Source organism: Apostichopus japonicus, chromosome 6, assembly GCF_037975245.1.
Source record: "Apostichopus japonicus isolate 1M-3 chromosome 6, ASM3797524v1, whole genome shotgun sequence".
Classification (NCBI taxonomy): domain Eukaryota; kingdom Metazoa; phylum Echinodermata; class Holothuroidea; order Aspidochirotida; family Stichopodidae; genus Apostichopus; species Apostichopus japonicus.
The window spans coordinates 9,547,352-9,562,534 of record NC_092566.1 but is presented as its reverse complement, the minus strand read 5'-3'; the positions used below and the strand labels follow the sequence as shown (position 1 = coordinate 9,562,534).

The window sequence follows — 15,183 nt, the reverse complement described above, 5'->3', positions numbered from 1 at the left end:
TCGACAGATATACTTAATACAGCTATGACTAAATTGATAATTCTCATGGCCCGCACGGGTTTTTGTCAAGGATTTCTGACATTCTTCTCTCTGCATCGATTAATAGGCTACTACATTTCTTGGCATCGCATGAAGCAGAGATAAACCAATTTTGTTATTAAGACAGACTAATAGCCTCAAGTGTTTTATAAAAGCACTTTTCTTTCGGCCAAACTGCACGAGTGGAACCTTGAACTAGTCAATCACCCAGTGTGTCTCGATGCAAGTTCATCCCACTGGTGTGCATGTCTTACATGATTGTGAGTGCATTTTATTGCTTCATTCTTTACACTTTGAATCGGGGACTCCACATACAGTACGGATTACGCATGTAAGGACCTACACAACAGCGCCCTCTGTCAAAATGCTGGACAGTCCCGTATCATGGATCCTGACATTTGGATTCGATTACAGTATTGATTGCATTTAAAGCTTTGACAAATGGTAGGAATAAAATGCCTGTTTAAATTATGTTGCTATTATGTTGCTATTGCAATGAAATGATAGCTGTGGTAATTGAGCAATATACTTCATTGGTCCACTACTGTAGCTGCCAGCCATAAATACCAAAGTGATGTTTTATGAAAGGTATGCACTTTTTGTGTCAAAAGATTGGGTGAGGTATCCACAGTTTACATGTACACCGTATCACAACAGCGTAAATTAGCTGTACCAAGCTATGAATTTTAATTAGAATATATCTTTTTTAAATATGTTTGACAGTATGAACCAACGGCTGAAGTTGTGACTTTAATGATTTGTATACATTAAATAAATTACATACCTCCCGGTCAAGAGCTTGCGCAAGTATTAAACGACCTGTTGTACTGCCGATGGAAAAGAGTTCCTTTCCATTAAAATCTCCAAGGAAGAAAAAGACAGTATCCCCATCACTGTCCGATGCCGTAAAGGTGTGTAGCAGTGTACCTTTGAAGGCATGATAGAGAGGTTTGTTGTTATTGGAGGGTAATACAGTCTGGATTAAGAATATCTCAAAGCCTGACATATACCAGGACAAAACTATTCATTTTTTCTGTATATATTTATATTCTTCAATCTTTCAGACTGATTTTGACATTAGTTAGTAAGTCCTATTATTAAACGGTAATGTACTTCCTATTCAGTTGATAAATCTGAATCCTGTTTAGTACCTACAATGAGCATATGTCCAACTTAAGGGGAAGGGTAGAGGGACCTCTAATGATCCCTCTCCCCTTCCTCTCCCTCCCCTCCCTCCCTTTCCTCCCCTCCCTCTCCCCTACTGGCTGTGAACTACCAGTGTTGACTCTCTTTCTAACTAATCTTGTTTGGAATGAATTCTCATGTTTATAGTTACACATCACATGAGTCACTGTATCAGCATACCTGAGCATTCTCATTTTTTTTTTAATTCCATGCAAACTCGAAAGAAAATTTAGCTTTATATACAATACCTGGCAATGTGTCCTCTGGAACGGTGTCTATTGAGGGGGAGTCAGTAAAAAATGGAGGACTGTTTGGAGTAACTGAAAAGCAAGAGCAGAAACAAATTTTATTAGATTTAAAAAAAGGGAAAGAAATGTGTTTTATGTACAATTTACAACTGCCCTCAATTCTAACTGATGATTGCACACCTCACCGACACAGTATAATACACGTATTGTGGTAACATTGTAAACGATCTGTGTTTTTACCAACATCGATGTCATGGTGTTGTGCCATACACCCTGACAGGTTCCACAATGATATTATGTAGTGCTCTACGAACATTAATGGGGTGGCTAGACTTAACAAACATGCTATAATTGCATAGAACTTGGCTACTCTACAATATGGCTTGCCTACAGTACAGTCAGGTGGCCAGTCAGCATTGGTTCTGATTCCACTATGATATCATGTAGAGCTCTACGAACATTAATGGGGCGGCAGACTTTACTCTAACATAACAAACATGCTATAATTGCATAGAATTTGGCTACTCTACAATATGGCTTGCCTACAGTGGTGGCCAGTTAGCATTGGTTCTGATTCCACTATGATATCATGTAGAGCTCTACGAACACTAATGGGGTGGAACACTTTATTTTAACTCTTACATAACAAACATGCTACTGTATAATTGCATAGAATTTGGCTACTCTACAATGTAGCTCAGGCTTGTCTACAGTGGTGGCCAGTTAGCATTGGTTCTGATTCCACTATGATATCATGTAGAGCTCTACGAACACTAATGGGGTGGAACACTTTATTTAACTCTTACATAACAAACATGCTATAATTGCATAGAATTTGGCTACTCTACTGTACAATATAGCTTGCCTACAGTGGTGGCCAGTTAGCATTGGTTCTGATTCCACTATGATATCATGTAGAGCTCTACGAACACTAATGGGGTGGCAGACTTTATTTTAACTCTTACATAACAAACATAATTGCATAGAATTTGGCTACTCTACAATGTAGCTCAGGCTTGCCTACAGTGGTGGCCAGTTAGCATTGGTTCTGATTCCACTATGATATCATGTAGAGATCTACAAACACTAATGGGGTGGCAGACTTTATTTTAACCCTTACATAACAAAAATGCTATAATTGCATATAATTCTGCTACTCTACAATATTGGTTTGTGGCAGCTGTTCCCATAAATAACCTACATAGTTAATTTAACTAATTCAAACCCCTCCCATACCCCATTCCCATCCACCTGTTTTGCTCAAAATGCTGCACTACAAAAACAAGAATGGTGTTTAAATAAGCTTCTTTTTGTTAGCTGGTGAAATGAAAGTCTATTTTTCTATACTTCTTACTTGCAAAATATGATCAACTCAAACAGTAACTGTTCACAGCATGTTACTTTAAAAGTTTTCATTAATTAGCAATTTTAAGGTGCAAAGACACTTATTACTATTTAAAGAAAAGCAGCTTTTTGCATAAATGTGTCTTTTTGTCTTAAACACTAAAATCTTTTATCAATATAGCTCATATTAGCATGACTATATAGCCAAGTTTCCCATTTGACAGAAAAGTGGAGTAAAAAGTCCAAAGTTTGACATCTTATGTAGATAATAACAACAACAACAACAATCATAATAAAAAATAATAAATGTTATAAATGTTATAAATAATGTTCGTATATACATCTGGAATGCTACTACATGGTATCTACATTAACATATCATGTACCGTTTTCAAGATAGAGGAAACAATATTTGTTACATCGAGTCTGCCTCATTTAGTTTACGCTGTCCCTGTTTGGTACCATTTCTTATTAACTTGTGATAAACAAAGAATGAGAGTTTCTTAAAGTATTGTGCTACTGTAAGATTTTTAAGTTGGACTGTAAGAACATTACTAATAAGGTTAACGGTGCAGCTAAAAGTGAATTTATTAGAATCACCAGGAATATTCATAGAGATATTGAACACCCTCTTAATAAAGAACTGAAATCTTTTTTTCTACAAACTAACTATAAGGCAATAAAACCAAAATATAGGGTTCAAATTTTCAAAAAAGTCATTTGTATACAGAGAGAAATGATTTTATTTGATGTAAATGTATCTTGATTGATATTTCCTTATTATTCCCAGTTGACTTACATTTTGAAACCTAACCTACAGTATGTTACTAACCTTTTTAAATGCCACTTTTTTATTGCCTTTAATCGCTTTTCTTTTATTGTTATTTCTATTGTTATGTATCATAACTTTTTACACTCTACTATTTATAAATTGTATTTTATGCTATTTACATAATGAGGAAGAAGCTGCTGTTATCTCGCATTGACATTTCATCCATCTGAAGAAGATATTTACGAATTGAAAATACTCGAGATTCATTATGGTTTGTATTTTGTCATAGTATTAATTAAAGATCAGCCAAAAATTTACTTAAAAGTGTAAACTGAAACTGAAACTGGAACTGAAACTGGAACTGGAAGGGTGCTCAAGGCGATGGGAGAGAAAAAGAGAAAAGAAAGCCAAAAAACGAATGACTGATACTGTACAGTGCTTAAAGTATAGGTACATGAACATGTGTGTTTGTTATGTCACTCTGAAATGTGTCTGACGTACACTTGACCAACAACACATGGAGGACTGATTCAAGTTCATTAATGAATTTACTCATTAACCTTCATTCGGTGGCAAAATCCAGGCAGATTGCCTCAGTGTGATCAATTGTTATCATTTTTGGGTCATAGTTTTGTAACTTGTTAAAATTGTCAACCATGCAAACTAGAAAAAAAACACTGCTTTAAGGGAGTATTCGGATTGTCAATTAATATTATTTTTTTTAATTTGCATAAAGGGCACAAACAAGATATGACAGGTGTGTTTGACCTCTAAACACGTCCCGATTTTGAAAGTCTAAGCATAAAAACGTTTTTCAAGCGGCACTACCTTCTGTTGGGCTGATACATTCAGTCAATGACCTCTCCTTGACCTCCTTTGGCTCCTGTATGTTACTATCAACTTTAAGACCAAGCCGATGTTACTTAGAAGCAAACAAATTTTACAGATAAGTATGTCTTCCTTTGTGAGGTTTTTGGAAATTATTTTATTCCTTGCTACCAGTTCACATTCCTGGGTTCTCTGAATGGGAAAATTGTGGCAAAAATGGTGGCTCAGTTGAGCAGACGATAGGCCTATCATATGAGGATGGGGCTAGGCCCTCGTCTAAGCCTCCTAGACCTATGTAGTTAACATACAAAGTACCTTGTCCAAAATAGAAATGATATTTTGGGAAATACTCCATAAGTTGGAAAAGTTGCCAACCATGCAAATTCAAAAAGCAGTGCTCTAAATCTGTTTGCCAGTAGTTTTATAATATATCTGCATGAATCTCAAATACTATAGAGTAAAATACTCATTATGCAGCCAATAAACCAATAATGGAAAACTGAAAAATGATAACCAATTTGAAAAGAATAAAGAAACTTATCGAACAGCTCCTCCGGTTCCTTCTTCATCACTAATTGTTTATTTAATTAAACATAGATCTTTTCCAAATGTTCCTCATAAATGCTATACCATTCATGAATATTTCAAACAGATGCTAAGTCAAATATAAACAACTTGGATGGAAAACTAACTAGAAAATTATAACAAATTTGAAAAGAACATGAAACATTTATATGATAGAATTTTTCTCCCCTGAAGGGCATATGTATCAATTTCAATATCACTCATTCAAAGTCTTTCCATTCCAGATCAAATTTAAGACTCTGCCATTATTGCACATAATGGAATAATCAACCACTAATTATAGCCTTAAGCGTCAACAGTCTTTTGGCCCCAAAATCCCAAATATTAACATAATATGCTGAATTTGCTCAAATTTTGTTAATGTGAAATTCTCCCTCGAAATTCCAAATGTTCAAATTCTGCCCAAACAAGGAATTAAAGTCTCAGTGATCGGGTTCGACCGACATTTGATTGAGGGTGGAAGTAAAATAAAAATATAAATTTGAGCATGATCGAGTGTTCAGTGACCTGTTTTTGTTTTTACTTTGGAAGTTTCTCGTATACCTAGTGGCAGTAATGCATGACATGTAATATATCAAATGATTGCACAAATTTAGACTAGACATATATTGCTACTGTATGTGTGCAGTAGGTAATTTGGTTTATAGTCTTGTACAGTGATGTAGCAACAACTACTGTATCAATTGCAAAAGTAAAGGCACAGAGTAGCTATTGTTATCTGGGCAAAATCATAATGAATAATGATCATAATAATATTAATAATAATAATAATTTTCCTTATGTCCTGATTTATTCAATTAGGCCTTTTTTTCGATTCCGATTCCTTTACCCCATCTGTTTTGCTACTTATACTGTACATGTTCTGTACTAGCAAAGTGTTGTTCTGAGTAATATACTTCAAAAATGAAAGCATTTATGTTACAAATCATAGCAAATTTCTGATCACATTGATGATAAACAATAACTAAATGAAGGGGAAAAAAATAATAATAATAATTATAATCATAAAATTAATAATTATTATAATATTAATAATATTAACAATAATTATAATAATTAAAATCATAATAATAATAACAGCTAAATGTACAGTGCACAATACAAGCAATGACAGTTCTTGTACTTTTAAACATATAAGTAATTAGCATTTATTTGGCTGGAGTCAGTGCATTACAAACACAACAATCTGGTGTGTTTAAGATTAATGGCCTTAGCATATAAGTCACGAGATGGGTGTAACAACCGTTAAACCACCGAAACGTTGAACTTTCGAAATCAATAGTTGTAGCCTACAAGACAGACACGACAAAAGCAAAATTCTGTTTACAAGCAAACAGAAGAATCTGTGCACATAAGAGAAGTTTTTTCTAGATAATAGTCTTTTGTGGAAGACAACACCAATAAGAAAAGGGAGAACAGGAAAGGTGACAATTTGCGCAGGTCACTACATTCTTTCAAACGCTGACGTGACTAGGCGGTTGCACTGAGTCAACTATGAAAACACATCCCATCTGATAGGGTGTCATGTGTCCTTTGTAAGACAACAATAGAAGGTAACCTCGGAAGGTCAGCAAAAGAAGCCATGACGTATGATTATTCAAAAGACGTGTAAATATAGAATTATCAAGACACTTTATTTTTCCTTTCTTGCCAAAAAAAAAAAAAAAAAAAACATTTTTTTTAGGTTTGTCATGATCACAGGACAGAGGAAATGGATATAGCCCAACCCCTTTTTGAAATTAAATACTTATATAAGTTGTGCGATTCCACTAAAATTATGACCATAACTTGAAAATATAGAAAACCCTGGCTTAATATCCGAGATACTGTATATATCGCCTGTGTAGGTGGTAATTGTCCAGAAATGAAAAGTATTCTGGAAAAAGAAATGTTTCTCATATACGTTTGTGTTGTTTTCTGTATTGTCTGGGTACATGGGACAGTTTGTTTAAAAATCATGTGAAGTACGTTACTATGAAGTTAAAGATAGTCAGTTTAGGCCCAAAATTATGGCCCGCTATAATTACTAGAAGTTTTCAAAAAGTACTTTCCTGCAGGTCTTTACTCTTCCAAATTGTTCTCAGACATTTTTAAGGAACACACATGATGACTGAATGTCCTTCTGAGGAAAATTTCCTTGAACGTTGTAGTAAAATCAGTTCAAGAATTTTGACCATGGTGACCATATTTGAATATCTAGCATATTTGGGGCCAACACAGCATAACTTTATATTTTGGTGTCACATATAAACAGTACAGTACAGTCTGTGCTAAATTACAAAACAAGCTGTGTTTGTTGATGGGGTTTAACGCATCTTTACTGGACACTTACCGTCCGTCATATTTTGTACATACATACTTTCTTGGAATTCATACTTTTTTCCATACTTTTTTAAAAGATGTTTCCTCTTTAATCTGTAAATAATGAAAATAGTCAAGTAGATTGACAAGCCACATGTTTTTAAGAAATAAAAAAAATAAAAAAAGTTGCTATCTCTGTTTTACTGGCAAGGGGCAGAGCACATGGTAGATGATCAGGGTAGAGGAGTAGGGTAGAGGAGCAGGGTAGAGGTACAGTACAGGGTAGGGGAACAGGGTAGAGGAAAAGGGTAGAGGAACAGGGTAGGGGAACAGGGTAAGGGAAATGAGTAGGTTATTGTAGCAGAATTGTCAGGTAAGCAGGTAGTTTTGCAATTGAGTGTCCTCAGAATCCTTGGATAATAATTTGGAAAATTCAAAAGTCTAGACTGCAGAAAAAACATATACAGTATGTACGCAGTTCTGCAGTACAGTACAATTACAGGTCTACAGAGGAACGGTTGGATTTCTGTTACTGATTGTCAAGGATCTCAATGAAAGAGGTCTTGATAATCCAATTCTTACTGCATTTGCTAAATCATATTTCTTAGAAATTCCGATACAAAAAAAATTGTCAACTGAGCATCTTAAGTTACAAAAAAAAGCTGCTTCTGACTTTTTCAAAAGCTTATTTGAGCTGAAACTTTTAAAGGGATCATTTAACTCCACCCTTTCACATTTCTTCTTTCTGATGGTATTTTTTAATGATACAGTTTTCAATAGAAGCATCACTGCATGGTGACTATAGATCATGAAAATCAAAGCATGCTTCAAACGGTCAAACAAGATCAATTATCAAAATTGTCAAATTTGACAAAAAATTTTTGTTCAAGAATTAATTCAAGTGAAGAGCTACTATAGGCCTGCAGGTATGAATGGGAGTGTAAAGAGGGCTAGGGTGGCATGGAGAGGGGTGCAATGTGGTGGCATGGGGTGAGGTATATTAACAACAATTCATAACATGTTCTTCTTGCCAACCAGTGTAAGTTTTGCTGCATTTAGTATTTCTTTAAACTTTGATACAAACTATACAAGACAGGAGAAATAATCAAAATATTCAGTAGCTCTGGGACAAGATTTATACAGGGACAAGTTCATTTAGTAAATATGATAAGAAAAGCAGTCCCTCCAAAGATTACAGTATATTTTAAAGTATAACTAATCGGGTGGAAGAGAAATTTTGCAATAAAGTTTAATGTTCTTGATGTAATTTGTGTCAAAAACGAGGAAAGAAAAGGAAATTAAATTTATGCCATGCTAACTGAGTCCATTGATTTTCCTGTACTTTTAATAAATTGTTAACATTAGGCGATGCTTCATGGTACGACACCTCTCCAACACCTGCAAGATGCTAATTATTCACACCGTAGGGTAAAATAAAAATAGAGAACTTAAAAAATATATAATACTAACACTATCTCTTGGCAAAAATTATATTCAAAGTCTACAATTATATACTGAATGATTTTTTAACCTAGTTCAGAAGGAAAGTTTCATTGGTCAACCGTGATCAAACCAATGCTTTAATTGAAAAGGTGTAATTAAAAAGTGTTGAAGAGACAATGGGAAAGAATGCTGGTTTTTATAATAAGATAGAGAAAGTACAAAGTATTAGGGGTCAAAATAAGTTTTCACTTGTAAACGAGTACAGTACTCTTTCTGACCAAGTATGTGTGTCCACGGGGAAGTATCTTGGGGTTCACGACATAGGCGTAGGAGCTCAATTTGATTAGGGGGGACTGTAACGACTTGCCCGAAAAGCTTACAGTAGAACTTTATTTTAGATTTTTTTAAACTATTAATTACATTTAGCTACATCATTACAATTTATTTTCTTTCAGTAGGTGCCTGAAACATTATCAGCATATTGCCTGAATTCTCACAAAAATATTTGGTTGGGGGGCTGCAGCCCCCCCCCCCCCCCACAGCCGCCTCCTACGCCTATGGTTCATGATCAGGTCCATTCTGGCGCTTTCATTGGCTATAATTTTCTATCTTTACATGAAAAACGTAATAGGAACACTTTTTTTATTTGTTCAAGGTCTGATTTTTTATAAATGTATATTGCATCAGCATGCAGCCAATTGCAAATTACAGATGAAATATGCAGGATGTTGATTTGTTTGCAGTAGGCTGTGCTAGATATATTCCATGCAATTACCACATTTGTGAACATCACAAGACCTTCCAAGGAAAGATGATGTGCTCTAACCCTCCCCCCACCCACCCCCAACCTTCCTTTTATACAGGTAGTAGAACTGAAAGCTCCACAGAAAGTACATTTCAAAACATTCAAGGACTTAATTGTAAGGTGCTGAATACTTGTGAATTTCGGAGACTTGCAAGTATTTTGAGTACTTTTCTCAAATTTTCAATAATTTTTAACACGCTAAATATAGCAGCCGATACTGATGACTTTTGAAAACTTTCAAATGCTTTTGAAAACTTTCCAGTGATTTTATCAAGCAAACATTGCAGCCAAATTTGATGACTTTTGGTAACTTTCAAGTTCCTTTGAAAACTTTCCAGTAATTTGACATTTGGAAACCTTCAAGTACTTTTGAATTCTTTTGAAACTTCAAGTATTTTTCCATGCTAACATTGCAGCCAACACTAACTGATCACTTGTGATAACTTTCAAGTACTTATGCATACTTTCAAGCAATGTTAGCATGCCAAACTTTCATACCAGTAGTGATGACTGTATATTGAAAGTTTTAGTACTTTAAAACCCTTCAAGTACTTATGAAATTTCAAGTAATTTTCTTTAAAGAAATTTTCAAGCACTATATTGAGTACTTATGAAATCTTTCAATGCCTTTTGCATGCTAAACATTGTAGCTAATACTGATGATCCTTGATCAGTTAATAAAAAGTAAAATACTAGAAATTAGGTCAAAATCCGAATCCTAAATAGCTGTTTCTATATGGCAAAGTTATGGATTGTTCAAAAAATGTTGGTTGTATGTGCATTAAAATATGCCTTTATGTGTGAACATGATACAGTAATTATAAGCATGGGTGACCTTAAATTTTCTGCATGAAACCTGAAGATAGAGCAGTACACACCGTTAACAAGCATCGCATTGCGAGTTCAACCTGGTTAGCCCTCGCTTGGTTTATACCCGGAAAAAAAAACGGTGACTTTCCAGGTATCACATGATCTACAAAGTCTGTCTTCCTTAAATCTTAGCTAATGAAGCAGCTGCAGCAGGAATAAACTTCACAAGAGAGCTGTTAACACATTATTGTACAGTTGTACATGCATTGCACATAAGACTATTAACTTAAACCTAGCTGCATGGCTCATTGCATTGTGAAATTTCCCATACAACAGATGAAATCTTTGTAGATCGTTATAAAAAAAAAAACTGTCTGTCAAGTTTTTGAATGGATTTCCACCTACTGTGAACTGTTTGTAGAACTGCAAAATTCCCACAGAGAGCAAGGTTGTTAAACAAGTAATTCTACAATGCTTTTGTAGTCATTACCACAATTCAGACTATTGTGTCCTATTTTATTTCAATGACACTATTGTTTGCTCATTTTGATATTTGCAAGAAGGCAACTAAACATGGGAAAGTTTATACATCTTCCCATGGTGGACAATTAATAATAGATTTAGTTTGCTATGGAGTCGCTCTTTTTTGCGTCTTTTTCTATGGTTTTGCTCAAGCTCACTGATTCCACGATGCAATTACGGCATACATAACTAGCTTATCTATTCGAATCTTTCTTCAAATGGTGTGATATAAGTAGAAAAATTTACAACTTTCAACTTTGTTTTTCTCAAAGATATTTTCCGTTGGGATCCAAATAAAGCTTGCCCATAATATGAATATTTAAAAGCTAGTAACGTCATTGGCCAATACGTAAAACACCACCATGTTTGATTTGTGTAGATTGTCTATGGCAGTTGTACCAGGGAGCTGTTAGAGTCCAGCTCGCTGGTTGTACCAAGTTACAGTACCAACTCGACATTTTGAATCTATTTTTAGCAACGGCTCATAACTAAACCTGCATGTCTGATTGGTTGAATTCAAACTAGTGGGTTGGGAGAACGGGAGCAGCTCGATATTCATAAGGTTTGTTATTCATAAGGTTCATTATTCATAAGGTTCGTTATCCATAATTAGAAAAACGGTTCTTTAGTCATAAGGTCCATTATTCATAATTGGAATAAAGGTTTGTTATTCATAATTGACAATAAGGTTCGTTATTCATATTCGAAAAAAGGTTCGCTATTCATAATTAGAAAAAAGGTTTGTTCTTCATAATCGAAAAAAGGTTCCTTATTCATAATCAAAAAAAAAAGGTTTGTTATTCATAATGAGAAAAAAAGGTGGGTGCGTTATTCATAACAGGAAAAAAAGGTTTGTTATTCATAATTGAAAAAAGGTTCCTTTTTCATAATTGGCAAAAAGGTTCGTTTTTCATAAGTTGCCAACAGGATATTTTTTACATTACCTTTTTGGGGGAAGGGGGGGAGGGGGAGGATCGCACCGCCCTGCTTTTTTTTGGTGCTATTATTACTAAATGAATACTGGATCTTTTTCCGATTATGAAAAATGGACCTTTTGCTTTTATGAATATCGAACCTTTTTTCCGATTATGAAAAACGGATCTTTTCTTCCTAATATGAATATCAAACTTTTTTTCAGATTATGAATAACGGACCTTATGAACAATGACCCCTTGTTATTATGAATAACGAACCTTTTTCCGATTATGGATAACAAACCTTTTTTTTCGAAATAATGAACGTTATGAATAACGAACCTTATGAACAATGACCCTTATGAATAATGTTCCTTATGAATATCGGGCTGACCTCGGGAGAACTGTATGCGATTAATATTAAATGTGTAATTTGTCGGAGGACAGTTATCTGCAAATGTCCTTAATTACTCGCAAATTAATGCTTTTGGCAGGGAAAACTATATAATAACTAATATATGTAAAAAAACTTGATTGTAATAAATAAAAACAGAGGAAAGTTACAGGCACATGTGGCTCGATGATGTCATATTTAAACTTGATATAACCATCATCTTTAGCAAATTATGACAGAGATATTTGTGAAGACCAATGAACTCAAACAACTAAGAAAAATCTTGATTTGTTTTGGAGATATCCTAGTTTAATAGTCGTGAATTGGTAGCTAAAATTTTGAAAATCTGTGGTGTCATAGTGCCACTGGGATATGAAACCTTTCGCTATAGTCCTTTTATCTTAATTTTCATATTTTCAAGGTCGAGAATGTTATCAGTGTTGACAATAAAACTAATGAAACCATTCGATCATGCCAAGAGCTTGAATGTTTTAGATTTAGCATTTGTAAAATCCATCTCTAATACAGTAAAATGTAATAAATGAAAACAGAGAAATGTTATAGGCACATGCGGCTCAATGATGTCATATATATTTTAACTTGATCAAGTCTACAGCCTTATGTGTGTGTGAAAGGATGTTAAATCTGTCATATCTCCCAAATGGAATAAGGTTTTATTTTTCTTGTTCGGGGTACCCTCTTCATGTTTCTATCACACGAACCATTAATGGTTTGGTTGTGTCTTTCTTGAATTCTGTAACATATGCAGGGTGGTACTTACTGTAAAAACATATATAACGGCATATTCCACTCGAAAAACTGAATTATTACCGTAGCTGTCTAGAACTGATGGCAACTTAGAACTTACATTGTAAAAAGCCATTAAAAAATTAGGACATAAAAGCAAGAAGCAGGATTCAAAGCTTTATACCAAAAGTCTTCATTTTGTGATGTAAAATGAAGTCATATTTACTAGGAAGCACTAAATTGTCTGTTGAAGTTATTATGTACAGTTCACTGTATGTAAATACAGTACTACAAAGCTCAACATTTTTACAATGTAGACAATTAATGCAAAACGAAACCAATCCTTTCCACCATGTTGCTGCTTTGTAGCTACAGTACATAAGCTGTATAGTTGTTTGTCTGTAAGATCTAGCACAAGCTTTTTGTCAGATGATATATGATATGCAAAAGCAAACCACATTAAGAGGCTTATATTTGAACAAAATTGTCTATTTGGGATGAAAACGATTTCACGGCCCCTTTACTGCGGGTGGTACTATATCTAACCAGGACTCAAACTACTTTAGGACGGACGGTGGGAAGGCAACTTTTTTCTTCTGTTTTTATTATGGCAGAGCACCACTGTATGTTTTAGTCTTCAAACGTAGCATCAACACAGATAATTTTTCAAAGTTTGAAAGGAAATCCCGAGGCATTTTGCCAGAGTGAGAGAAAATAAGAACATGACAGATGAGACAGGAAACAAGTGTATGTCACTTTCTTGTACAAACTTATAAAACTCTAAATAAGACAGAAAAACCTAATCATATCGATTCAGCCCTGAATCTAAAATCTAAAATCTAGACCTGACATCTCAATACTGACTAAAATAGCTCTGTCTTCTGGGTGTAAGGATCACTAGAGTTCCAGACTATTTTCTGCAAAAAAAGCACTGATTTTTAGTTTGATGTTGAAGAGAATCATTACATGAGGGCACTTACAGCAACTTGATTGAAGGGGCAGAGCAGTTGATGCCATACATACAGTAGGAACAGCTGGTGATTTCTAATTGCAGTATATATACTGTACTGACAAGTGGTAGGGGCACGGAGGGCAATTGTTGCTATCATCGGTGAAAGCGAGTCCTGGTCGATCTCTACCCTGGATTGATCTTCAATTGACTACAACTCTGCTTTATTTTCTACTGCTATTCTATTTTCTTTCTATTCTTTACCTTGATCACAGTAGAATCCACCGTAACCATACGTACAACCGCAGGAAAACGTACCACCCTCTGCTATGCAGGACCCGCCATTTTTGCAGGGATTTTCTTCGCAAACTGGGAAAAAATGCAGGGATGATAATCACAGAATCGTAAAAATCTATGAGAATAAACGGAACATCCATTCGGCTGGTTTCACACTGCATGGTCGGCTGTCGGGAGGCAGCAAAACAGCAAAATCTTGCTGATCGGTGCTCCCCAACTGATCAGAAATTTATAACGTTTCCGACCAGCACTCTCCCGATCGCTAGTTCACAAGTTTAGCCAAGAATATAAGCCAAGAGACTGATGACTTTAAAACAGTGCTAGTTACTATCACAGACCATACTGCATATATAGATGAGCATTAAAAATGAAATGAATCATACATTATTAATCACAAATGTTAACAGAAAACGTAGTGATGACTCTAACATTTGACTAAATTGTACAGCTGTGTAGGCTATACTGTACAGGGAGGATTATCACAATGCCAATGGACCATGTTCACATAATGTCTCATTTCGCACTACAGTATTAAACATTAAACAGTAATTACTGTTACAGGCGATAAATGGAAGATAACAGTTTACCGCAAGGAAAATGAACCATACATACTCAGTTATTGTAATATAGGGTGCACTGACTTAAAAAAGTTAATAAGTATTGTTACTGTACATGCAGTGTGGACAATGGATGACTATATAAGGCTTGCAAATTAATAAACTATACATAATGTACAATTTATAACTGTTTAAGTGTGTTGATGACCTTAAAACCACTAACCACTGAACTTAACGACAGATAATCGATAAATGGATGATCAAAATATGATACTGTACCTGTATATACCACAAGGAAAATGAACCATGCACAAAACATTGTGACAGAGAATGTACAGATCATGACTTTAAAAAGTTCATAACTACTGTTTACAGACAATATATCAATGACTTTCATTCTGTACGGCAAATGAAACATTTACAATTTATCACTGTTGCTATGT

The 15,183-nt window shown here is 34.7% G+C and overlaps 1 protein-coding gene across 3 annotated transcripts in view; it reads right to left on the bottom strand.

Moving 5' to 3' along the window:
• The window catches only part of LOC139968922 (cadherin-23-like), a 120,832-nt gene that overhangs the window by 87,318 nt on the left and 18,331 nt on the right, over window positions 1-15,183 (bottom strand). For 2 of the 3 annotated variants that reach the window (XM_071973544.1, XM_071973543.1), the window contains exons 3-4: window positions 1,473-1,544; window positions 824-966 (exon numbers count right to left, since the gene is read on the bottom strand). In XM_071973544.1, coding sequence (XP_071829645.1) covers window positions 824-966; window positions 1,473-1,544 — 215 coding nt within the window. Of the gene's footprint in view, window positions 1-823; window positions 967-1,472; window positions 1,545-14,150; window positions 14,256-15,019; window positions 15,075-15,183 lie in introns of those variants that run through there. The other variant, XM_071973542.1, reaches the window with a different exon arrangement.